The 27555-nt window shown below is 41.9% G+C and overlaps 1 protein-coding gene across 4 annotated transcripts in view; it reads left to right on the forward strand.

Moving 5' to 3' along the window:
* The first annotated feature begins 5270 nt into the window (after positions 1–5270).
* FAM169A (family with sequence similarity 169 member A) overlaps positions 5271–27555 on the forward strand; it is a 37605-nt gene continuing 15320 nt past the window's right edge. Inside the window, exons 1-5 of one of the 4 annotated variants that reach the window (XM_074857020.1) lie at positions 15786–15806; positions 16211–16250; positions 21237–21374; positions 22777–22876; positions 26399–26484. In XM_074857020.1, the coding sequence (XP_074713121.1) occupies positions 21240–21374; positions 22777–22876; positions 26399–26484 (321 nt within the window). In that variant the 5' untranslated portion in view covers positions 15786–15806; positions 16211–16250; positions 21237–21239. Of the gene's footprint in view, positions 5301–5489; positions 5602–14370; positions 14579–15785; positions 15807–16210; positions 16251–21236; positions 21375–22776; positions 22877–26398; positions 26485–27555 lie in introns of those variants that run through there. The other 3 variants (XM_074857017.1, XM_074857018.1, XM_074857019.1) reach the window with 3 other exon arrangements.

The raw sequence follows: 27555 nt of genomic DNA on the forward strand, positions 1-27555 counted from the left end.
TTCTGGGGCAGGAGTTAGCAGGGCTTATTGACAGGGCTTTAAACTAGATATGAGGTGGGAGGGGGTGATAACTGGGCCTGTTAAGAATAAGCTCAAGGAAAGCATGCCAAAGCTTGAAGGATAGTGGACTGGGGAGGGCTCTCCCTCTGCCATTTCATTTGAGAGAAGGGAAAGATGTTTAGAAACCCTGGAAGCACCTGAGAAGGGTCTGGTAGGAAATGGGGCCCACACTCACAAAAAGGTGTTGGATTAATTAGCTCATCTCAAGTGCATCTATACCAATGCATGCAGTATGAGGAACAAACAGGGGGAGCTTGAAGCCATGATGCAGCACAAGAACTGTGACATAGTAGCTATAACAGATACATGGTGGGATGCCTCACACGACTGGAGTGCTGCAATCGATGGCTACAAGCTCTTCAGGAGGGATAGACAGGGAAGGAGAGGCAGTGGAGTGGCCCTGTATGTAAGAGAATGCTATGAGAGCTCAGAAATCAAGTATAGTGATAATGGGGTGGAGAGTGTTTGGATTAGGTTAAGGGCCAATAAAGCAGATCTTGCTGTGGAAGTCTGCTATAGACCTCCCAACCAAAGCAGTGAGGTGGATGAAGCCTTCTATAAACAGTTGGGGGAAATCTCATGGTCACTTGCTGTTGTTCTTGTGGGGGACTTTAACCTCCCAGGTATCTGCTGGGATCACAACACAGCAGAGAGGGAACAATCCAGGAGGTTCCTGGAATGTGTGGTGGTAAGTGAGCCGACCAGGGAAGGTGCCCTCCTGGACCTGTTTCTTGTGAACAGGGAAGAGCTTGTGGGGGAATTAAAGGTTGGAGGCCATCTAGAGTGTAGTGATCATGAGATGACTGAGTTTTCGATCCTTGGAGAAACAAAGAGAGGGGTTAGTAAAACTGCCACCTTAGACTTCCGAAGGGCAAACTTTGACCCGTTCAAAAGACTGATTAACAAAACCCCTTGGAAGGCTGCCTTGAAGGAAACGGGAGTCCAGGAAGGCTGGACATACTTCAAGAGAGAAGTCTTAAAGGCATAGGAGCAGGCTGTTCCCACATGTCAAAAAACAAGCAGGAGGGGAAGGAGACCGGCCTGGCTAAACAGGGACCTTTGGCTGGATCTCAAGAACAAAAGGAGGATCTATGACCTTTGGAAGAGGGGCCGGGTCTCTCATGAAGACTATAAAGATGTAGTGAAGTTATGCAGGGAGAACATTAGGAGAGCCAAAGTGCAGCTAGAGCTCATCTTGGCTACAGCTGTTAAGGATAATAAAAAATGTTTCTATAAATTTGTTAACAGCAAAAGGAGGATTAGGGAAAATCTCCCTCCTTTACCGGCTGCAGAGGGAAACATGGTAACTAAGGATGAGGAGAAGGCTGAGGTGCTCAACGCCTACTTTGCCTCAGTCTTTAGCAGTGGAACTGGCTGTGCCCTGGACACCCAGCCTCATGAGCTGGGAGATGGGGAGGGGAAGCAGATTGAGGTCAGCACAGTTGAAGAGGAGGTGGTCAGAGACCTGCTACACCACTTGGATGCACACAAGTCTGTGGGACCGGATGGGTTACACCCAAGGGTGCTGAAAGAGTTGGCAGATGTGTTGGCCAAGCTGCTGTCCATGATTTACCTGAAGTCATGGCTAACTGGGGAGGTCCCATCGGACTGGAAGATGACAAATGTGACATTCATCTACAAGAAAGGCAGGAAGGAGGATCCAGGAAACTATAGACCTGTCAGTCTGACCTCGGTGCCAGGGAAGGTCATGGAGCAGGTCATCTCAGGTGCCATTAAAAGTCATATAATGGACAACCAGGGGATCAGGCCTAGTCAGCATGGGTTTATGAAATGCAGGTCCTGCCAGACAAACCTGATCTCTTTCTATGACAAAATGACCCGTCTACTGGATGAGGGGAAAGCTGTGCATATTATCTACCTGGATTTTTGAAAAGCATTCGACACAGTTCCCCATAGGATTCTCATAGAAAAACTGGCTGCCCATGGCCTGGATGAGCGAACGGTCTGCTGGGTCAAGCACTGGCTGGATGGACGGTCCCAGAGAGTGGTGGTCAATGGAGCTAAATCCAGCTGGTGGCCGGTCACAAGTGGTGTTCCTCAGGGCTCGGTGTTGGGACCATTTCTGTTTAACATCTTTATTGATGATCTTGATAAGGACATAGAGTGCATTATCAGTAAACTTGCAGATGACACCAAGGTAAGCGGGAGTGTGGATCTGCATGAAGATAGGGAGGCACTACAGAGAGACTTGGATAGATTGTATTGGTGTGCCAGTGTTAACAAGATGAGCTTCAACAAGGCCAAGTGCCAGGTCCTGCACTTGGGCCACAACAACCCCCTGCATTGCTACAGGCTTGGGGAGGTGTGGCTGGAGAGCTGTCTGGAAGAGAAGGATCTGGGGGTTCTCATTGACAAGCAGCTGAACATGAGCCCGCAGTGTGCCCAGGTGGCCAAGAAAGCCAACGGCATCCTGGCTTGTATTAGAAATAGTGTGACCAGCAGAAGTAGGGAGGTGATAGTCCCCCTGTACTCTGCACTGGTGAGGCCACACCTGGAGTATTGTGTCCAGTTTTGGGCACCTCAATATGAGAGAGATATCGAGGTTCTGGAGCGAGTGCAGAGGAGGGCAACAAAGCTGGTGAAGGTCCTGGACAACAGATCCTATGAGGAGTGATTGATGGAGCTGGGACTGTTCAGTTTGAGGAAGAGAAGGCTGAGGGGAGACCTCATCGCTCTCTACAGCTACCTGAAAGGACATTGTAAAGAGGTTGGTGCTGGTCTTTTCTCACAGGTGATTAGCAATAGAACAAGAGGCAATGGCTTTAAACTGCAACAGGGGAGGTTTAGACTGGACATTAGGAAAAAATTTTTCACAAAAAGAGTGGTTAGACGGTGGAATAGGCTGCCCAGGGAGGTGGTGGAGTCACCATCCCTGGATGTGTTTAAGGGTCATTTACATGAGATGCTGGGGGAATATGGTGTAGGGGAGAACTTTGTAGAGTAGGGCTGATGGTTGGACTTGATGATCCCCAGGGTCTTTTCCAACCTGAATGATTCTATGATTCTATTCTATGATCTTTGCTGTAAAAATTATCATGGCAACCCAAAATGCCGAAGGAGAGCTAAAGGTGGGAATGTGTGCGTGTGTGTAATCTATTGCACATATATTCAGCGGATCATCCCAGTTCTTTGTAACATGATCTGTAAGATCGCTCATTGCATATATTTAATGTTATTCATGTGAATAGTCATGATAGTAAGGTTGAATATGCTTTTAAAAATTTGCAATGTAATCATGATATAGGAGAGAAGGAATGGATACACAAAGTCACAGTGAAATTAATATGATTACCAGAAAAAGCACTAGCCATGACTAAGCATCTTATGTCAAGAGTTCTGTAAGCCTCACAACCTAAGGTAAAGCAGAAGTGGGTCTTTATTTGTGGGTTTTGCATGGAGGTTCTTCCAGACATAAAACATGGCATGAAAGAAGTAATAACAATTAAAATTTAAAAAAAAAAAGAAAATTAAATGCAAATTTATTTCTAAACAATATTGGACATGACCCATGAAGGCAATAATTTATTGAAGGATATGTGTCTGAGTTTATTTTTCTGCCTTAAGAGCAGATCTGTCTTTATATTTATTTTCCTAAAAGACTTTATGACCAGGATTTTAATAGTAAAACCATATCCTAAGCAATTAAGAAGGGAAATATTTTTATTAAATTACATTGTGTATGTTAAAGTCTCCTTATCTCCTTTACAATACCTGTTAAATAACCATGACAAAAAATGGAAGAAAAATTTTTCACAGAAAAAGCACCAAAGGTGCTTGGTCCTTCCATGAAACTGTCAGCAAAAATGATGATAGAAACCCACAAACAGTCTCTAGGTTCTTTCCTTAATTTTTCATGAAAGCAAAATATACAGGAAGTGGAGTTAATAATTTTAAGAATTTCCCGACAGGGAATCTAATGTAATCTTACTCCATTAACATGTCTTCTTTTCTCCTACTACATGTTGCAGAACATTTTTCATTATGTAACAAAGGGAATTTTCACTGTGTAACACAGGGAATCTAATCTAATCTTACTCCATCAACATGCCTTATTTTCTCCTACTACATATTGCAGAACAATTTTCACTATGTAACACTGTGTAAAATTTTCTGTCTTTCTCTGAAAGGCAAGTGCAGAATATAATCATTATTACTCTAATTAGGAGGAAAAATTAGGGTAGCATAAATCTTGGTCCTACTACATAGAGGTGCATGAGTCGATCTTTGAGCTCAAAAGTCTTCTTGATGGAATAAATGTGTTTTAGTATTACCTAAAGGATATTCCCATGTTAATCTCTTTTTCTGTAGCCAACAGAAAGCTTTGTGAAAGCTTGGTCGTAAAACCATTTTTAAGGTAATCACTGCATTTTAAATGTTTTGGTCATGCTGTCTCCCCAAACTCCTCTTGTAATCTGACAGTTTCAGCAGAATTGTATTATTCTGGACTCACCCATAATCATTATTAACGCACTGAATCCCTGCTCCTCTGGTCCCTGGAGCAACAAACCTATCTTTGGCAGCCACCACTGAGAAGTCCATGGAATGACCGCTGTCCCCCACATTGGGCAGTGACTCCATTTTGTGCCCAGCCTCCTCTGTCCCACTGGTGTCACCACAGCTGTGCATAGTACTTCCCCAGACTGGAACAAAGGATCATAAGCTACAACGCAAGAGTACCTTGCGTAGCCTGAGTCGAGGGTGAGTGCTGTCCTCCCGCAAGAACCCTTGTCTGATTTTCTTGTTCTTTAGCTCTCCGGCACACAGATTTTCTTGGGGGTGGGCACTCTGGTGCCGTGGCCTGGTGGTGGTCAGTGCTGGGGAAAAGGGCTGCCCGTTTTACTTTGGAAAACACGCCCCTGCTAGTGATTCAGCTGTCGCCCCCCAGTTGGGTGAACAGGGGCGGTGGTGAGGCCTCAGGCTGGCCCGCGGCCCCCCGGGGTGTCTGTCGGAGGCGGGGAGGCAGCGCCCGCTGGCCCGGGCGGTGCTGCACCCCCAGCCTCACGGTGAGCTGCCCAGCACTACGAGACTAGGCGTGGCCTCGCTCCTTCCTCCCCACGGGAACCGCCGGGCTGCCCCTGTGTGCCAGGGCCACAGGACGGGTACCGGCACCTGCCCCCCCCGGCCCCCCGTGGTGAGTGGCGGCGCGGGTACCACCGCAGCCACCGGGGCTGACCGCGGCACAGGCACCGGGGCTGCCGCCGTGGTGAGCGATGGCACAGGTACCACGCTAGCTGCCATGGAGGCGGGCGATGGTAGCACAGTACCCGCCATGTCGGAGGGCGATGGCGGGGGCGCCGGCAGCCGCCATGGCGGGCGGTGCGGGGCGAGCGGCGGCGGCTCCCGGCGCAGCAGCGGGCGTGCGTCAGCGGCGAGGGGCGGGGAAGCCGCCGGGCGGAGGATATCAGGCGCCGGAGGTGCGCTGGGGAGGGCTGTGAAGGCGTGCGGTCGTCGCATCCTCCGCCTCCATTCATCTCTGTGTTGCTGCTGTCGTCGCCGCGGGAGGCTGCCCGGCCGGCTGGGGTGAGGCTCTGCGGGGTAACCTGCTGAGGCGTCCCGCTTCTCCGCGCACCCAGCCGCGCCCGGGCGGGAGGGAGGGCGGGCTCGGCGGCCGCCCGCCCGCAGAGGCCGGGGGAATGGAGGGAGGCAAAGCCCTGGCGGCCGCGGCGGTGGGCGCGGGGCGTGCTGCCCGGCGGGGGGCGGACAGGAGCGGCCTCTGTCCCGCGGGCCCTCGTTCGCGCCCGCGGCAGGCCCGCATCCCCGGCATCCCCGCCGCCACCCTCCGCGGGCGCCGCGCTCCGCGGCCATCGCAGCGGCGGGCAGGCCGGCGTGGCGGCGCCGAGCCCGGCTCCGTGGGGGCCGCCGGTGCCGCGGGAGCGGGGCGGAGGGCGGTGGCGGCTCCGTCAGGCGCGGGGGACTGGGCAGGCTCTCCCGCGGGCGCGGAGGACCGCCTGGCCCGGCCTCCCCTCGGCCCTGGTCTCGCCTGGCCTCCGCGGGGTGCGGGCCGGGGCTTGCGTGATGCCAAGTTTGGTGTTCCGTGTTGCTTTGGACCAGTCATCTTTTGTGGTGGCATCTGTTGTAGCTCTGTAAGTTATGTGTTACAGCCACACGGGTATGGAACATTAACTATACATACATATACTTTACACATATATATGAAAATAATAATTGCAATGCTACAATAGATGCCTTCCACAAAAGATGGTTGTATGTGTGCATATATGTGCAAGTACGTGTGGATGTGTGCAGTCACACACATGCACTTCTGTTTTCCTGTATGTGATGTGTGAGGTTTTTTGAATTTTACTTTGAGATGGGGTTGATTCTTCCCTCTGAAAACAAGGGGAAGCATCTTGCCTAAGCTATCCATTGGTGTACCATTGCTATCCTGTTATGGAGTGTTAAATCCGGCTTGAGAAAGGTTTTACTGACATTAATGGATACTGAAATAAACTAACTCACTGATTTTATATACACATTAATGTCCTATTTAGAGAAAACCATTAAAGAGTGATCTTTAAGCTCTTCTGGGCTTTGGAGTTTTCAGTATCAGTAATGAGGAGTTTGGAAAACTAGCCTGTGGTGTGGAGACACTGTCCAGCTGATACTTGTTTTTTTGTGTATGTGCGTGCAGGAGAGAGAAGGGAACTTTTTCTTCTTTCTGCTTAAGTGCAGATACTTGCTTTGTGTGTTGGGCTGCACCATTGGTCATAGTCTTTTATATAACCCACCAGTTTTTTTAAGGGGTGTAAGTATTGTGACAAAATGATCAGTATAATAAAATCAGTGCTGCCTCACTGGAGGACCTATAAAAGATTGCTGCAGATCAGAATGATTGTGGTTTTGCCTCTCCTTCAAACTCTTCTTATAGGAACTGAGTGCATCTTCTCTCTGTTTCCTTAATCATTCTGGTACCTTTCTTGTTTAATTGACCTCTGCTTTATTTAGATACTGAAGAACTTCTCACTTCTTGTCTTAATGGTGCTAGTAAGAAAACATGTTAGCACCTGTTTCATAGAGGGAAAACATTAGGGCAGAGAGTGGTTTAATTCAGGTGTTGTTAACCTTAATGATCGTCTCAATTTCAACACTTTTATGAATGAAAAGGTGCTGAGGACTCTGATATAGCAGACAGGTGTTTCAGTTGCTTCCCCATTCCCCTTCCTCCAATCTGATCTTGCTTAACATCTGCTCTGTATGGAAGCAAATGTTTCACAGTGCCTTTCTTTACTGTTGTGGAAAATGGGATTCTTTTCCAATATACTGTCTCCAACAATGTGTGATCAAGACACAGTACCAAGTCTTTTTGGAGTGCTTCTTAACCAGCTCCTTTGCAAAGGGGCATTACTCTGATGAAATGAATGACTCGAAAGTACTCTTAGTTTCTTCCATATGCATATTAAGGTAGATAATGCCTTTTCACTTTCATAACTAAAACCAGGTTTTTGGGGTGGTGGTGGTGTTTATGCCTGTTAGTATTGTAAACATAACACAACTCAGAATGAACTTAGAACTTTCCTTACTTATCCAAACATCCTATCTGTGCAGGTTGGTTTAAATAGTTATAGTTACATACCTGTTACACAATCTTTGTACAGAATCTTTGCCAGTGAAAGATGGAAAGTTCACTTCAGTGTTAAGACTGACACTTACTAATGCTTTTGTTTTCATTTTTAGATGTGAAAAATTGAAATGTTTGATATGAAATCACTAAAGAATGTGGAATTTGGTGATATTAGAGAAATTTATCAGAGTAGAAGAGCCCTTCACTTTCTTATGTTCTTAGGTATAATAAGGGTTGGTATCTGTATAAGATGACACAGGCAGGATGCAGAAAAAAACACAAAACCAAGGATGAAAAGCAAAGGGTAAATTTATTCTTGTTATCTTGTGACCTGGGGGATCTGCACAGCAGCACCTGGGCAGAGGCATGCAAGCAGGGACACAGGCACTGTGGAGCTCAGTCCTTGCTAGCCAGAAAAAAAAAATCTTGAACCTGCTGCTTTTGCCTATATATCAGGGATTTCCACAGGCATAGTTTTCCACTGTACTTTGATCTTTGCTGCAGCAGGGCAGGAATCTCAAGGATGTTCAATAAGGTGCCTCTGAGTCTATCACAGGCCTATATTATCTATACACAGATGTTCTACCTGTCAGGCACACAAAAGTAAACAATTAGTATGTGTGGTTTTTGACACCCCACCTACAAGACACTTGAGTGTGTTTATAGTCCTTCTCACCAGTCTCTCCTTATATTCCCACAGTATTAATCTCCTAACAATCAATGAATATCAAGTAGTACTAATGATTTAAAGATATTACCAATTATGTTTCTAAACTTCAAATACAAATAGTAATATTAGAGCTGAAGTAATATTTACTTATGCTTATTTACACATTGCTGTTCCTTAAATATTTCTTTATTCAAGTTGCTAACTTCTCATTTCCTCACAGATAAATACCTTCCTCCAGACTTATGAAGTTGTAACCTAGTCATTGAACTGTATCAGCTACACATTCCAGAAAGCCATAGTCATCCTTTGATCTGTGAAATGTAGTTTGGGGCAGCTATGGTAGAGGTGCGTGCTTTTCTTTGGAACAGCTTTCATAAATGAATGCATCTTAGGTAATCATTTCATAAATAAACTGTTTAAAAACAAAAAACCTTTTTCATACAGTAGAAATGGGTTTTAAAAAAATCAAGCAAGCAAAATTCAACACTCAGACTTTTGCTTCCGGCTGTTACAGTATGGATTAAACAGTCCTGAGTGGAAAAACCTGCTTTAATGTGTTTCCTCTACTGCGTTATTTTAAATATGACTGAAATAGCACATACAGTGTCTTGATAGCTCTTTTCTGGAATTCTTGCAGTTTTGTCTGCTACTGCTGACTTTTTTTTTTTTTTTTGAACAATGGGATGTGACAGCATGTATTTATTTAATCATTATAAACTTAGTTGGTGTTCTCCACTGAGCCTGAGATTTCAAGGAAGCCTTTAAATATCTCCCTAAAATAAGTAAAAGAATCCTGTCCCAAAAGAGTGATGACCTTTCAAATCTTCCCTAAAGTCTCACCAAAATTAGAGAGAATTGTCAGGAACAACATCTCTCATTCTTTGTTTTCAAAGTTAACTGAAAAACCTACTGCTGTTTTAAATGATACATCTATATGTACTAAATGATTCCTTGAACTGAAAATCCAGGAAGATGCATTTTTCTAAATTGTGTACTGAACTGTGTTATACAGCTGTTCAAAATAGCATTTTAGACTTTTGATTTGTTTTCAAATCTGAGTTGTCCCTCTCTTGGTCCTGTACTTTTTGTAGTAAAATAACATCTTACAATTTTATTATTAGTGTATAATTGGTGACCAGTGCTGGTGTCTCTCCCTTCTGCTTATGGTTAGAAGTTGTTTGTGGGCCAGGATGAATTGAATTTATCATTACTCTTTCTTCTAGGCTTCATTAGAACATGTAAAATAAGGGTAGTTAAATAGGGTTCTTTAGTTCTGTGGATCACTGAAGAGGAAGAATAATTGGTAAAGGTGTGGTCCAGTAGTCGCTGAGGCAATGCTAGAAGAATATACCCTGTTCAGAAGTTCGAGCATATAGCAGTGGCGGTGAGCCTGCTGCTGCATTGGCCTTTTCCAAGAACTAAGTATCAATGAACTTTGAATGATATGGAATGCTGCATTAACCCTAACTGACTTTATACTTCTAATACACCAGGTGTAAAAATGTGAAATGTGTTTAGGTTAGCAACTGTATTGCTAGAAGACCAACCATTTATCTAGCTCTACTGCAGGTAGCAAACCCTGCAAATAGAAAGGCTTTCTAACTTGAATAGCATTTCTCAGAGCTGTTGTAGAATTAGCCAGCAATAATCACAACTTTGTGGAATTTGAATTATTTGTGAGTTGATAAAATAGTGGAGGATGTTAACAATAACAATGTAAATGTTATTACAATGCAGCACAGACAAAAGGATTTTAAAATGTTGGAGTATTTTATTTCTTTTGATACTGCAGCATTGAGAGTTTATGTTGTCAACTTTTACTCTGAAGCTGCAGAAAGGAGTTTTCTGAAGAAGCTGGAGGTTACAACATGATTCCTGCAACTGAGGCTTAAAGCTAAACACTAGTTTAGGGTTAATATCGTGAGTTAGCAGTGCTAATACTGTTCCAGTTTTTTATACAGTATGGTATGGTGATATGCTCAGAGATATGATTAACTTCCTTGTCTTTGTTCTCAACCCACCCCTAACAAGCAAGTAGTGTCTGTATTTCTAGAGATCAGTTATTGAAGCTCTTAAGGTATTTTTTTAAAAACTTCAAGTACATCCATAACAAGACAGCTGAGGTACTAGGGAGATGTAGCTTAGAAGTTTGAATCTTACAGATGTGTTACAGTGAGAAGCATGGGAGATGTGGTATGCAGAAGCCTGTAAGTTCTTGGAAGGTTGCCAGGATGGTTGATGATGGAGATAAGGACAGGGTGACACCAAGGAGAAGGTTGTATGTGAATTTCTTTCTGCTATTAGAGATATACTTGCTAACATTCTTAGACATAGAACTTCTGTGCTGTGGTAACATGCTTACTGATAGCTGGTGAATGCAAGTTAATGAATTTTTTTTTATAATGCAGCTGTGATAGGTTGAACTAAAACAGCAGTGGTTATATGCAGACAATTGTGGGAAACAAATGAAACATCTGCAAGTATGAGACTGCCGAAAGCAAAAGCAAACGCAGAGCTGCTCAGGAATGTGCTTTGTTTGCTAAGGAGTTTGCTAAATACTGGCTCTGATGGCAGTAGGTATGGACAGTGGGGAGAAGCAATTCATTTTGGGGAAGGTGGTGTGCCCTGAGCTGCTGCTCATTTGTGTGGTCCCACTGGAAAGCTTAGAGAAGAAGGATGTAAGTCAGTTGAAGTCTGAACAGCTTCTTGAGGGCTCTGAGCAATGAAATACTCTTTTGATGTTTTATTCTTCCTTTGTTTTGGGAACAGGACTTCTACATAAACAAGAAATACCAGTACATGCTTTTTTCTTCTATCTGGAACAGCCTACCAGATGCCTGACTCTTTCCTAGCTTCTTAGTCATATTGATGCTAGGTTTGAATTTGTGTTTCTTGAATGCTTATTTTTCAGAGGATGGAGTTTACTTCTAGTGTTATAGTTTTAGCTCGTATGTGCCTTTTTTCCATCCTTCTGAAGATGGGGTGAGGAAGACAAACATATTCCCTGCTGAGTCCAGCTGTGAGCTGGGTTAGGGTAGTCTGTCTGTGTGGCCTTTGTAAAGGTGAGGAAGTATTGGTGCTGTTTTGTATGGGCATATGGAAATGCTTAGACCTGACACTGTATTTGTGAGAATGGTGTCTGTCACCTGGGATGGTAGCTTAAAATACCTCTTCACAGAATGACTGGGCGCAGACTGACACTCAGTAATGGCTGTGGCCCAAGCATGGTGTCTGAAAGCCCTGATACTTCCTTTGAACATTGTTCTCAATATCTGTGGTATTGTCGTCTGACTTCTACCTTGCCTTTCTCAAGGTCTGTGTCCCTAGCTCTTCTGGTGTTCCTTGATCCCACTCTAGTTTGGTAAGTCCATAAACTGCATTGCCTGTGAAGTTCATGATTTTGTTGTACACTGTCAAGCCTTCATCTGTGTGCAGCTGAAAGAATTTGCTCTGTGGAACACTGAGTGCAAATAGCAGGTAAAATTCACAGAATCACAGAATCATCCAGGTTGGAAAGGACTTGAAGATCATCTAGTCCAACCATTAACCTCACACTGACAGTTCCCAACTACACCATATCCCTAAGTGCTATGTCAACCCGCCTCTTGAACACCTCCAGGGATGGGGACTCCACCACCTCCCTGGGCAGCCCATTCCAACGCCTAACAACCCCTTCTGTAAAGAAATGCTTCCTGATATCTAGTCTAAACCTTCCCTGGTGCAACTTGAGGCCATTCCCTCTTGTCCTATCACTGTTAGTTCGTTAAAGAGAGTCATCCCCAGCTCTCTGCAACCTCCTTTCAGGTAGTTGTAGAGGGCAATGAGGTCTCCCCTCAGCCTCCTCTTCTCCAGACTAAACAACCCCAGTTCCCTCAGCCGCTCCTCGTATGACCTGTGCTCCAGACCCTGCACCAGCTTCGTTGCCCTTCTCTGGACACGCTCGAGTCATTCAATGTCCTTTTTGTAGTGAGGGGCCCAATACTAAACACAGTAATTGAGGTGCGACATTCACTTTTATTAAAGACCGTATTTTTAACCATCTGTCATCTTCTGAAGATAGTTGTAGTAACAGTTGGAGATAGTTGTCTATTCCCTTACTGCAGATTAAGAATTGCAATTTTTCCAGAAAGGTTTAAATTCTTACTTCTCCAAATATGTTATACTTACTGTAGTGCTGACTTCTGGATTCTGATCCTCAAGCTATTGTAAATGGGCTATAGTGCTATATAGTCAGACTCTGAAACTTCTCAATTCTGTGTGCTGGCTGCTCTGCAAGAAAGTTTTAGGGTTGACTGACAGGGATCTGTTGCAGTCTTGTTTATTTGCTTTCCCTGTTTAATTTCTGACTTACTCATACTCCTGGGAAGATCACATGTTAATTCCTACCTCCCTTTCTGCATTTTCATTTGAATCACCCAGAAAACAAAGGCAATTGCTGCTTTCTTAGTTGTAGGTCTTCCCTGCAAATGACTTCAAAAGCAAAACAAAAACAACAAAAACACCTACAGATAATTTTAAAAGGGCAAAAAGAGCTTGAGTACTACTTAACCCTTGAATTTCCTACAGCTCCTCAGCTCAAAGCCATGACATCCACAGACTTCATGTGGCATACTTGTAGCTCAGGTCACTGTCTTAGTAACTCCTTGGGTATGGAGGGTATGATTGCAAAGCTTAATAACCTGCTGCTCACTGTTAGTAACCATGGTCACCATCACATTTGAATTTGCATTTGTAGTATTCTCAAAGCAGCCATAAAGAGAGTTGCTCTTGTTTGACTGATAAGCAGTAACTTATTAGACTGTGCCAAGGTGTGTCTGCAATCAGCTGATCTAATCTGTGCAGTTTTGAAGTCCACCTCAGTTGTGGGGATAGAGGAGAGGTCAGCACAACCAAGCATTTTAAAAATAGATGCAAATGTGTACATAGGGTTACTGCAACACCAGTCTCACTGCAGTGTTATGTTAGTTATATTAGGCTTGATAGTCCACTAGCAGTCTAAATGGATTCAGTGGGGTTTTTCTAAGTATGGTCAAGAGAAGAGCTTTCTTTTTTCTTCTTGTCTCTGAAATCACTAGATCTATTTATGAGGTGGCCTGTCCAAACTGGAGGGATAATGTTAGAGGAAGGTATGAAGATTTGAAAACTGAACACGTTGCCAAGAAACATGGGTACCATGTGGGACTAGGTGGTCTTCTGATAGCAAGTGGCAAATAAAGCTGCAGAAAATCAGAGAGGCGACATATCTTATTGCCTTGATGAAGATGTGCCTGGAGAAGCAGGAGGTGAACCTAGGGACACAGAGTTGTGGAAGATCAGCAAGAGCAGTATGGTTGGGTGTGTCCAAGGTGGCCAGCCAGCCACCTGAGGAGGGAGTGTGAGCTACAAGTCCTGGACTATAGGAAGGCCTTTAAGACCTTTAAGAGCAGATGCTGTGGGATATGAAGTGAAGGAGCAAAATTAGAGGGAGCTGAGGGTGGAACTGCAAAAGAGCTGCTCTAAACTGCTGCGGCATGGAAGGGAGAAAGACCAGTGACGAGAGGTGGTTTATTAGGGGTATCTATATGGGGTTTGGTGGTATTTAAGACCCTAATCAGGTTTGTCTTGTGTGGTGAAGGGGAGATACAGGAAAGTGGGAGATTAGAAAGAAGAGTGAGTGCTGAGCACAGGAGAGATCAGATAAATGTCAGAGAGGTGGATCCAGGAAGTAATAATCCCACTTAGTCCTATTTTTCTGTCTCTTAGATGTCAATTATTTTCAAACACAACTGGAATGGATTTCATTTTGTCTATAGATATATTCACCTTGACTCTGAGAAACAGAAAGGGAAGGCATGAAAGGTTCCTTTAAGAAAACCTAATTTTTCAGATTTATTAATTGTGACTGAGTAGTCTCAAACACAAAATTTTAATTTACTAAATCTCTGGCACACTTTCCTTGTAGGAAGCACTTGTGCATATTAATTTCCCAAAATTCTCTACTGAAGAAAGTGCTTTTCAAGAAACCGGATAATCGCATTAAAATGTGAGACTTTAAAAAAAATGTAAATAACATGTTGATAGTTTGTATATCTAAGAATTTAGTCTCTGATTGAATAGGCTATGTAATCAAATACCTAATTTTAATCACTTGAGCAAAATGCCAGTGGTGTTACACAGGTGCTTAATCAGGCATATGCTTAAGAACCTTACCTACCTAAGGTGGATTTGAGAGTGAAGTTGCATAATATGTTCTTTTTGTACTACTGTCACCTCAGTTTTGATAACTGGTAAGTTTTCTGTCCTGTTTCCGCTAGCCATATAATTTTGTAGTTGTTAACAGAGTTCATGTTTTCTGCAAATCTAACCACCTGTTGATTAAAAGCACTCTCTAATGTTGCTGCTTATACTTTCATTAAGAGTATCTATTTTTATGTTAGTACGTCTTGGTTACAGTTTAGTCTTTTAGACCTACCAACTGTTAATTTTTTTATTACATGTTAGAACATCCTGAATATATTTAATTGTAGAATGAACTTTTAGATACTTGAAGCTGGTATTTTATTTTAATGAAATTAATATACTTTTTTCAAACTTTAAAAAAAAAGTATTTACATGATTTATTTTCAATTTAAGAAATAATTAATGTAGAGGACTCTTTCTTTTTTCCTTCCTTGTTCATGTTTCATTTGACAAGAGATTGTTTGAACCCAGTCACATAGACCTTTTGACCATAACTCTTGCTGAGTTCCACTGCAATTACCAGGGCTGAGGAGTTAGATCCTTTATGTAGATTTCATAATTCTGTGTTACACAAGTAAATTAAAGTTCAATTGTGGTGGCTAATAAATGAATGGAGAGGCTTATTTTTGTTTGTTTACTTGCATTCAAATCAACAGGTTTGATTTGTGCCTCTGATAGAAAAGCAGAGCTGCATAAGCTGATTCAAAACTTTTTTCCTTTTAGGAAAAAAAAGAAACCTGAAACCAGAGCAAATTTATCGAGTTGGCACGAACTTGTATTTAAGATTGACATGTCTATATTCTCTAAAACACATTGCAGGGAAATAGTATTTATATGCCTTAGTGCTATGGTGCAGATAATGGTGTGAAGACCACTTAGGAATATACAAAAACAAGCTTTTTGAATTAAAAGTGAAGAAAACCTACCTCTAAATATGTAGTTATTTGAGTGAGGAGGGTTTGAGTTGTCTATTCAGTGTGGCAGATCAAATAGCATATTGTTGTTGCTTCTTCAAGCCTGTATGTTTTTCAAGAAATAATATATACTCTATTGTTTAAAAAACAACTTCCCTTTCCTAAAATGTCCTAAAAACTTTCCTAAACTGCTTCTGCAGTTGATGTATGTACATTACATTACAAATTAAAATTAATAGAGTTTTAAGAGATGGGGATATTTATAAAGCATAAAAGCTTGGTTACAATAATGGTCTAAACTGTCAATTACAGGATGGGTTTTCTCTGTCTCAAACTACAAGACTCATAATAAACCAGACGGGTACTATCTATACATATTTAAATGATTAATTATTTTAGCACAGGTTTAAAATGTACTTATTTTTATATTAGAAAAGGATGAACAACCTTTTTACTTATTTAAATGTTTCAGACTGTATTTGAATAAAACAAGAAAAAACATTTAAAAACAACCCCTCCCAATTTAAAGTATTTGATGTTGAATAAAGAAGAAACAAAAGCAATGAAAATGTTTTGTGTATGTGACAGCTGGTAGTCTAAGCAAAGACACATTTATGTAATTTGTCTGTTAATAGAATTAGTGTTAGTAGAACTTAACAATTTTAGAAGTGGTGGATGTGATGCTTTTTTTTTTGGTAGTTGAAACTAGTAGACTGAAAATACCACTTTGTAAAAATTTTTATTTTTCTTCCTACTTCTATGTAGTTTAACAGCTTTCACCAAACCAGCAACTGGACATTGCAAGGTGGGAGACTAACATAGCAAACCAGAAATTATATTCCTGCTGCTTTGACTGAGAAGATGATTGCTGGTTTGGTGCATCAGATCTGGTTCTGGAGCATGGCTTGGACTTCTGCACTCCTGGCTTTTTCTCTGGAACATCAGCATCTAGTGTATATATGGAGATAATATAATTAGTTATTTATGTCTCATCATGATGCTGCCCCAGATGTGTCTTATAGCTAGTCTGGGAGATCATGGTAGGATTGTATTTTTAAGATAGAACTTGGTTCAAGGTGCATGATGATTCATAAGACATGCATGGCAGTCCTTGAGGAGTTCTGTGATCCAATACTTCAGCACTTGTTTAAATAGATTAAAGCTTAGGTCAGGCACTACTGTGGTTTACTTTTTGTCCAAGTAGATCAGTACTTCATCACAGGACTGGACTTGATGTGTGTCCTATGGGCTGGGGCTGGATTAGTTGACCTGGTTTAGCAGAAGAGTTCTGCAGGTCATAGTTTGAGCACCCCTGTGTCTGTTCTCTAAACTTCAAATTTTAATGAACACCCACACCCCCCTACTCCCCATGGAAATTAAATTATAATTGTTTGTTAAACACAAATTTAAATCTGAAGATTGTGCACCTGCTATGTAGCTGTTGATTTAGTTTTGCATATATTTGTTATACTAGGCATGTTTATCTGTCCTAGTTATTCTATGTTGAAAAGTCCTTGGTGGATTGTGATTTTTTTTTTTTTTTTTTTAATTAAAGGGAAAATTTGCTGTGCAGTTAAGTTGTGCTGTGTAAGCAATTGTCTACTTCCACTACTTGTCAAGTTTTGATACAATTTGTGTTCTAGTATCTCATGATCTCCGTAAAGTATTTCTCATACTGGTCTCTGAGGTAACGATTATTCGCATCTTGTAGATGAGGAGTTCAGGCAGATCAAGTAACATGTCAGTGCTAGAGCTGGAAATTCATCCTGATTCTTCTAAATCCTTGGCTGGCAGCCTAACCACTTAGGCTTCAGTTCCCCTAAGATAAAGGCACCCAAAACCAGTTTTAAGCTGTATTTAAGCCCTCTGACATGCTAAGAAACAATATAGCTTTTGACTTATCTTTCTGCTATTTTGTGGCACTCAGTATTGAGGGTGTGCGAGGGGATGAACAGATCTCTCCATTCCTGCTGGAATCCATGTGTGTGAGCTGGAAGCTGCATGTACTATGCATCTCCCCTTCATGCACTTCTAAGATAAACTAGGGCTTTCAGCTATAATTTATAACTAAACAATTTGTGATGTTGGCCACTTATTCCACATTTAAATTTTTTTTAACCTTAATGCTTATAGTAATAAAGATTTTATGAATAAGCAACTGCCCCAGTTGCACAGGAATGTGTTCACTCATCCAATTAAATGTGTTTTTTGTTGGTGTTCCTTGAATTGATCTCTGTTACCCTCTGGTGCTGCAGCTGTTCCTAAGAAAGGATGTGGCTTTTCACGCATAGTAGCTTGCATAATGTTGACAAGGAGGAAAGTCATATGATTCCACATTAAAGCAAATGTCGCTCATGTGAGTGTATTATGTACAATCTTTAATAGTAAAATGATGTGGTTATGAGTGTAAGATTTATTTTCTTGAAATACGAAAAGTGTAATTTGCCTCATTTAAAAAATAAATTTTATACCCTCCCAAACATACACTTCTAATACGCCTTTTGTACAAATGGTCATGATGAGTTTGGTTGCTTAAGGCTACATCACGTGTGCTTGGTCAGCCTGACAGTTTGCTAACCAATGGGAGTGGTACCCCATGAGCAGAGCACGCTTCCACAATGTGTGACAAGGATTTGACCTGACAGTTTTACAGTCATGCAACACATAGAGGCTTAGAGCAACAAAAAGGGGCATGAGAGACTGTGTGCTAGAGACCTGTTCTGTTCCTGCTGGCTCTTTGGAGAAAAATGTGTAATGCTTTTGTCAAGTAAAACTGAAAAGCTATTTTCTCCTTCCCTTTTTCTCTCTCCTGCATTACTTGAGATTGGCTAGATGTGGAGCCATCTGTACTTTTACTTTAAGATGCTGACAAGCCAGTTGTGTTTTTGTGAGGGAAATGTATTGATTTATTGCTGTTGGAAGTCATTTGGTTTGTCTTTGGTAGGTTATTTTGCCTTTCAAAATGAAGATGCTTGCGTTTGGACTGTTGAACTACTTCCTTATGCTGTGCTGTAGATTGGCATGGGACATTCTTCTTTTGTTACCTGTTTAATGCTTTTAATGTAACTTGATAACTTTCAGTGTATAGTTACTGATTTCTTCAGGGATCTAGTGAATTTGTTGTGAGATATTTCTGATCTCATCAACATGGAGACATTACCTCAAGTGTTTGAGGGCTTGTCACTTTACATGTCTAATCTACTGCATGGTACAAATAATAGATGGTTATTTAGCAGGGATGCTGAGTAGGTTTTCTTTGGTTCAATCTTGAAGATTGCTCTGTATTGTTTTTTTTCTGCATAACCCATTCTCTGTAAATGATATAAGATGAAAAGTCAAAAGTGACTAATATAAGTGGATAAAAATCAAACTGTTATAATATTAAGTAACCCAAACAACTAAACAGAAAGGAGGTCTTTGAATGATTTTGAGGGTAACTCAGTGAATTTATTAATCAGCAGAAAAGACTTTTTTGTCTTTTTTGCTTATAAGCAAAGATGTGGTTGTTGCTTTTATTCTCGTAGTGGTGTAGTTGTTGGAACTCAGATATCTACTGAATTTCTTATTACATGTTTTCTGCTTTGGTCTTGCATTATTTTATTCTAAAAAAATGTCAGGAATTATTACCTAGAGGCTTTCAGTTGTAGCTTGTGGCTTGCTTGTCTGTTTGTCATGTAATAACAAAAGCTCAGCTCAATTTATCTGTTATTCTCAGAGTTATCCAAGCACTTAGGTATTTCTTTAATAGTGGAGGGGGGTTTCCTTTTTCTACCAGCATGCAGAAGATGAAATGTAGTGTTTTTCATGTGTCTGTATTCCCTTAAAGCAGAATTTACCTGTCCTGTTGCAGGTAACTAGGTGATAAAGCCTCATCCTCCTATAGAAGCAGTGACATATAATCTCACACTTCACCTCTCTTTCTGTTCCTCTTGCAACATACTTATACCAAGCTAGTCCGTTGTGTACTACAGTATTGCTGGTGTGTTTCAGAACTGTAATACAGGTGGGTAAACCATATCTGCTAGAGGTGAGGAGACCAACAGTGGATGAATTTCTAACCTGACAGCAGCTCCTCTGGCTGCTGTGCATTGCTGCTGCATTCAAAGACACATACCTCACCTTTGGCTCTTGAAGTCCCTTCTTTTGCAAACAGGAGGAGCAAATGGAGTTGGCTGGTGTCAGGTGTCTCTTTTCTCCCTCTGTCCTGTTAGCAAGGGCAGCTGGAAGGTGGACAGAAACAGGTGGAGAATTAAGAGATCCAGCTAAGCATCTGAAAGGGACAGTGAGCAATAGGAGGAGAAATGTGGGAGACTGGAAGAGGAGGCAAGAGAATATCCAAATAACAGATAAGGGAAAGGAATGAGCTGAATTTGAACGGAAATGGCTGTGGGGAATGTGTGTATGTGTTCAAACAGTAGCATTCATGGAAGACATTAGTGTTTTCATCAGCAAAAGCATTAAAGTTAACAGTTGTAAATGCCAATGAAGTCCTGTCCAAGTTTGTTTTTCAACTTTAACAGGAAAAAAAAAATCTCTTTTGTAGAAGAGGCAGTGTCATCTATTCAGGCAACTTAATAGCAGTATATTCTTGCTGTTAAAAAGCTTTTAAAATGCAGACTTTTTAATTGCTACTGGGTGAGTTGAAATAAAGTTCTTTTGCTTTGGATTTACCTGTGTCAGTAGAATACTGACTTGTGGGTTAAAGGAAAGGGGCTGGAGATAAAGGAAAAAATTGGGGACTAGGGTTTAAAATAAAATTTTTAAGAAAGACTCCATAGTGGAGACTAGGAATCGTAAACCCACTGTGAAGAGTGTTGTGGTTTTGAGAGCTGGGTGATGAGTTCCTGCAACCTGAATGGCACACATCAAGAGATTCCTATGTTCCTCCAGAACAGGTTCTCATGAGCTTGTGGTAGCTCATGCTTATGAAAATTTGGGCCGTAGCTTGAAAGGAGCCGAGAGGTCTGTTTGTGTGTATAGTTCTATAGAACTGGAAGAGCCTTAGCTGAAGAGCACACTGTGGATTTCAGGAGCTCTTGTTCATCTTAATTTGACACTGCTTTGACAAGGAATATTTGAATCTAAGAGCTTTCAAGGAGCTATTGCCACTGTGGTTGGTCTTCAGTGCTTTAGTTTTTGTCTTCTCACCTTCAAGTGTCTCTTTAGTCTTTTGTGGGCTCTTGTTTTTATGAGTTTGTAGTATCTCCTGTTCACAGTTGAAATGCTTTTGGAAACAACCACCTGGTAGGCACACTAACTGGCCAGTTGTTGAGAGAAGTTCTGAACAATGCTTTGGTTCCATCAGAGATGGATTTAAATGCAAAATCTTCAAAATAAATGCTCTTTATTGTTGTTATGTTTTGGGCTGTTTACTTTTTGTTTGACTGGACACTTACTGCTTAATCTGTGGCCTCAAAAACATCAGGGAGATTAACTGAGCCTGCCACCTCAAGGCAGCATGTGGCCTATTGTACATGTGCTGCAAACAAGGGGCTTGTATGGAAATCTGCCACGTTTGGGTCTAGAGGGATCTGTAGGCTAAACCTATCCTTTTCTGCTTACAAACACAGACTAGGTTCATGTACTGTTTTAGAGACTGGGTGTTAATAGGCACCATCCTAATGAAATGTCTGGAGCATTTCTCCTTTCTGGCTTGGATATAGAGGACTCTAGAGAGTAGCAGAAGGTGGGTACTCAGTAATCTTAATTACATGTTTAGTAGGAATATGTGATAAACTGTGCATCATATCTCTCAAACTACTTACGGTAATAGTGTTGCTTGTTTCTCAAGAGGATGTCATTCCCTGTGGATATGTTGAACACCTGCAGTCATGAGGACTTGGAGAGCTCAGCAGAGGGCTACTTGTCTGACCTTCGGCATCAGGATCCAAACCATTCTGAATTCTTGTTTCTGCCAGACCACGGCAAAGTAAGAACCAGCAAATACCTTAGTCCCAGTTTTCTTGATATACGTGTAGATTTAAAAGATTTACAGTATCCTGTCCATAAATATTGAATTACATAATTATTTTGGCAAAGCTTTTGTATTTTCCAAATTACTGTTTGTGTTAAGCTCTACTTTTTTTCATTCTGTAATAGGGTTTAAATCTGGGCATCAGTGGCTATGCCGCTTCTAGGCAATGGATCTGTATGCATTAAGCAATTTTTAAAAAACCTTAAAATTTCAACTGATGAGTCAAACTGTTCCCTAAAAAGCACTAACTCATGCAGTCACAAAAATCATAACTAAGTCATCATAACTAAGTCATCATAACTAAGGGGTTCATGTTTTACTGAAGTTAACTGGCTCTTTTTGTATCTGTTAAGCGTCCTTCATGGTTGGGTTCTATTCTTGATAAGCAAATTTCAATAATTTTACAAGTAATTCTTGCATGATAAGTTGATCAATATTGGTTGCGTCTAGGTGAACATTTCTATTATAACTAGTACTAATAAAAGCAATGGTGTATAGTTTTAATGAAAAGTAAGTTACCTGAGAGGATTCTCTGTGTGAACAAAAGGTCAGTGCTGCAGATTTCTTGGCAGAAGCAGAGTCTTGAGTACTTTCCTGCATTTCTGCAGGTGCTGTATGCCTAAATATTTGTTTGCATTAACATCCTCATTTGTGGCATAGTATATCATAATCTTCTTGAATTGGCTAAGCAAGTCTATTTACCACACCATTACTGTCTGTCTAGTTTTTATGCGTTAATTAAATATTGAAAATGTGAATTTAAAGATCAAAATGCATTTCCACAAAGGTAGTCACTTCCTGAAAGGTGGGTTGATTTGACCCTTCTCATGTTGTTCCTGAAGGGAAATCAAGCACACAACTTTGGAATTTCTAAAATGTGTGTAATTTAAGGGAAGAAAATTCTTTTGAATCCAGCCTTCCCACTGTAGCACAGTAGGGCTCATGTTAACAAACAGCAGTTTTGCTGGGCAGTTGTTTCTGTGCTTGACTGCCTGCCTCATTCTTCTGTTGTCTTTGACAGCTTGCATAGGTGGGAAAGTTGAAGTGAACATACTGCTGGCTCTTTGCACGACTTACTTCAGTTGTGCACATAAATGCAAACTGCTGACAGCAGAGAGCTGTAACAGTATAAATTATTGTAGCTAACTCTGTCAGAGCTTGATGGTCAGAGCTCTTATAATGTAGTCTGTCTTTAGGAAGAAATGCCTAAAGTAAGGGCCAGTGTCTGATGCTTGTCCTTTATAGTTAAGTACTTGGTTTTCAACATTCATCTTGCTTACCCTGCTAAACATTCTCTGTATATTTTATAATGTTGTTTTAGCAAGAGTCTATTAAGTATTGTACATTCTCATTTCAGGTTATTATTAAATTGGGAACTGTGGGCTTCGTTCCTCTTTATGGTGAAGAACAGACGCACAAAGTTCTTGGTTTGTTTGCACCAAGGGACTCACTTACAGGTTTCATTTTAAGATTTTATTCTCTGTGTTGCTGTATCTTTCCTGTGACAATACATGTAACCAGGCCTGTGCTCATTCCATGCTAGTGTAGCTCATAACTTGAACAATTTTGCATTTGTTGTTCACTGTGTTCTTGTCCCCATACTATTTTTGTTGTGGATTCATATACAAGTGATAAAACTTTGCACATTAATCAGAGTAGAACTGGACCCACTGAATTCAGAAAATATGTAGCAAAATGACATGGTGCTTATCTGAATCCAAGTACAACATGTATCTCTTGACCTCTTCATGTACACCTCAACTCTCCAAAAGGAATTTATTGAGCTTTCCTAGAATCCATTAATTTGCTGATTAATTTAGATACTCTTTATTAGCAGTGATTGATCAGCATCAAGTGTAAATTTGTCTTTAGCTTTAGGTACAAACATAGCTTTGGCTAAGATGACATCTCACTGTTTGTCTGGGGGTTTTCTCCCTTTCTCCCTTCCCTTCTAGCCCTCCATGTTTCCTTCTCTTTCCATTTAATGCCATGTATATGATTGCTAAGTTTGCACAAATGCCCATAGATCAAACTCTTCCTAACTGCTAATCACATGGCCATCAGCCTTTTTACATTTGTCTGAGTCCCTAACACTTTCACAGTTTCAATAACAATATCCATTAACAACCCAAAACTAAAGTACGTGTATGAATGTGACTCTTCTTGGCAGGCCCATTTTTTAGTGGAAGGAGGTGCTAGAGCACAATGGTGAAGAATAGTGCTTGTGTCTGAAGGACAGTTTCTGTGTATCATACTGCCCAAAATCTGCACTTGGTTTTATTGTTCTCAGTTTTCAAACAAGTTTTGGACTAGGGAGCATTGCATATGGGGGGGTGTTTAGCACATTTGTTGTGCTATGGTAGTGTGGTGGTTTGACTTTGGCTAAATGCCAGGTACCAACCAAGTCGCTCTGTCACTTCCACCCCTTCCCCCTTTTTTCTCAATAGGCAAAGAGGGGAAAGAAAATAAGATAGGGGGAAAAAAAAACCCCAACCCTTGTGGGTAAAACAAAAGCAGTTTTAATATAAGCAAAGTGAAGCAAAGGTCCGCACATGGAAGCAAAAAAGAAAAGAGATTTATTTTCTACTTCCCATGAACAGGCGATGTCAGGCCTTCTCAGGAAGCAGGGCTCCAATACACATAGTGGTTGCCTTGGAGGACCAAGGGTGACCCCACCCACTTCCTCCTTTTTCTCAGTTTTATACTTGAGCAGATGTCATATGGTCTGGAATATCCCTTTGGTCAGTTCGGGTCAGCTGTCCTGGTTGTGTCCCCTCCCAAGATCTTGCCCACCCCGTCCCACTGTGGGGGAAGATGTCAGAAAGAGCCTTGGTGCTGTGTAAGCACTACTCAGCAGTATCCACAACACCAGTGTGCTATCAACACCCTGCCAGCTCCCAACATAAAACACAGCACCATGAGGGCTGCTATAGGGGAAAACCAATTCCAGCTCAGCCAGACCCAGTACAGTCTCCACCCCTTATTCCATACCATTTACGTTATGCCCAGGTCCCACATAATACTCATTTATCCATTCCATAAACTTTCTTCACTCCTCCAGATGTTCATTGACTTGGCTCCCATCTGTCAAGATGGATGTTCAGGACAGGAGCAGTACCTGTTGGACTCCAGTACCAGCTAGGTTTGGGTGATCATTGCACGTGTCTGGTTCACTCTTCATCGTTCCTACTTCCTCCATCACTTCCTGCAACATACAACTCATCCCACAGATTATTTTCCCCCCAAGGTTAAATGTCCTTGAGGCACACACTGAGTAGCCCCATCCTCCCGCATTACCCACCAAGTACATCCAGGTCCCTGAGCAAAAACAATCCCACGAGTGGGCTTGCCTTTTCCCAAAGGAGGAGCAATCCACACTGCCTTCCCCAGCCATTTTGCTGTGTGTACTACAGGGACCTTATCTCCTCCCACAGTGTGAAGGGGTTTTCTTTGGACAGGACCAGGACAGTTAACAGATCCTCTGATGTTAGTTAGTCAAGTGGCTTCTGCTAAATTTATATCCCAGTGCTTCCATCCCCCATTGTCCAATGCTCTCAACATAGTCTTCAACAGTCCATTGTATCTTTTTTACTACTGGGGCAATCTCTGCTCTTGTCATTGTTGTTTGAGTTCCCATCTCATCCACAGTCCTTTGAGAGTACTGAACTACAGCTCGATAAGCATAGTCCAGGCCCCAGTACAGCGCTAGAAGTTGCCGATTTTCACTGGGATAGGCAAGGTACCCTTCTATCAGGTGTTGTGTCAATTGTGTGGGGTTGCTTGCCTGTTCAGGGGTAAGATCCCAGGCTACGGGAGGTGATAACCATCCTAGGAATCTGCCCAAATCCTTCCACTCCCCCTGCCACCCAGGGACAGGCCGCCTCAGGGCACATTTTGGTATTGGCTCACCCAAAATTTACCTTCTCTTACACCAAAAACATACGGAGCTCCACACAACCCACAATAGCGAATAGCATTAATGAACAGTATCAAAGAGCTAACATAAGGGTGAATAAGTACCTTGGGAGCCTGCAGAATAAAACCACCTGTGATGTTCCCAATTTCTTCCAGCATGTTCCCGAGCTTAGCAAAATAAAGATAAGCAGCGCAATCAACAAACCCATGACCAGCACAAAGCTTGTCGCTTAATAACTGCTATAGCTATAGCACAATTAAAACTGCCGTTGCCTTGCCCCACGTTGGGCGCCAAAAAAGACTGTGGTGGTTTGACCTTGGCTAAATGCCAGGTTCCCACCAAGGCGCTCTATCACTTCCCCCCCCTTCCCCCTTTTTTTCTCAACAGGCAAAGAGGGGAAAGAAAATAAGATAGGAAAAAAAAAAACCCCACTAACCCTTGTGGGTAAAACAAAAGCAGTTTTAATATAAGCAAAGCGAAGCAAAGGTCTGCGCACAGAAGCAAAAAAGAAAACAGATTTATTCTCTACTTCCCATGAACAGGCGATGTTGGGCCTTCTCAGGAAGCAGGGCTCCAATACACATAGTGGTTGCCTCGGAGGACCAAGCGAGACCCCACCCCCTTCCTCCTTTCTCCCAGCTTTATACTGAGCAGATGTCATATGGTCTGGAATATCCCTTTGGTCAGTTCGGGTCAGCTGTCCTGGTTGTGTCCCCTCCCAAGATCTTGCCCACCCCGTCCCACTGTGGGGGAAAATGTCAGACAGAGCCTTGGTGCTGTGTAAGCACTACTCAGCAGTATCCACAACACCAGTGTGCTATCAACACCCTGCCAGCTCCCAACATAAAACACAGCACCATGAGGGCTGCTATAGGGGAAAACCAATTCCAGCTCAGCCAGACCCAGTACAGGTAGTAAGAGCTGCATTAATATAGTGCCAACTAGAAGATGCTTAACTTGGTTACTACAGTGTTATTCCTAGTTGTTTAGAAGCTTTAATGACTATGCTTCTTTTGGAATGGTAAGACTCACTAACTTTTTATTTCCACTTGTTTCTTTCAAGCTGTAGCCCTGTATCTTGCTAATCAGTGGTGGTCAGTTGATGACATTCTGAGAACATCTGTTACGACTAGACAGGGGCTTCACAAGGTAAAGTGCTCCAACACTCACCTAGCAATTATTCTTATCATTCAAGATAATGGCAAGTAATGGCAAATAGCTAGTGTGTAAGATGTTACATGCTTTCATTTCATTCAGAAATGAGTTGGCTGTTTCAAGTCAAAAGCAAGGTCAATGGGAGTAGAGGAATAGGTATTAGGGGAAAGGGAACTTGGTTGTAAATATAGCACCGAGAGCAAAAGTGGCTCTCATACAGTAACTTCATATGTAAGCTATTTAGATATTAATGATGTTAAGAGTTTTTTCTTTGCTCTTTAGAACATTGTGTGTCTGGTTGTACTGAAATGTCTTAGTAGAGTGGTGCATAGTATCATTGTCTGATCAGGAGACTAGTAAAATAGAAATATTGTTGGGAACCTGTTTGATAGGCAAGTTGGAGCTGCTGGCTTGCCGTGGCAATACATGAGGTTTGGGAAAGTAAGTTGCATGGTATCTGCTTTGTTTCTCGTCACTGACCTTTGTTATGTTACTATGTAACATGAAGTTTTGTTTGTTCCAGAACTGGAAATCTGTATTTTTCCAGGAGTGCAATTAGCGTGTACTCATGGAATCTGGGCATTTATCTTTCATTTTTATATCTTTTAATTTACTATAGAGAATTTGGCATGTAGCCTTGTTTTCCATGTGCTATCCATGCTGATTAAATCAGGAAAGCTGAATCTCTTACAGGTAGGGTAGCTGAGACTAGGCATTGGGAAGAGATCGTGGTTCCTTCGTTTGTCCTTCACAGCGGGAAGGATAGTGGTGAACTTAAATTTCATATGTAAAAGGAACCCAGCAGAACAGAGAAGAGAGTACTGGTTCCTGTTTCATGCCACAGAAACTGTTGTAACTAGTTCTTTCACTACATTGTATCCTGTTGTCTGCCACTATCAGCAGTGATTGAGTGTGCCAAGTCGTACTACCCTGTGAGGATCATCATTTCTCCTTTGCAGGACTCCAATTACCTGCTAGCCTGGGAATTCTCAGGCTGGTGTACTGCTGTTTGAATGTTTCTTAAATCCAAAACTAGTTTTGACTGAAAATCAAAACGGTCCCCCC

This window comes from Strix uralensis, chromosome Z, assembly GCF_047716275.1.
Source record: "Strix uralensis isolate ZFMK-TIS-50842 chromosome Z, bStrUra1, whole genome shotgun sequence".
Classification (NCBI taxonomy): Eukaryota; Metazoa; Chordata; class Aves; order Strigiformes; family Strigidae; genus Strix; species Strix uralensis.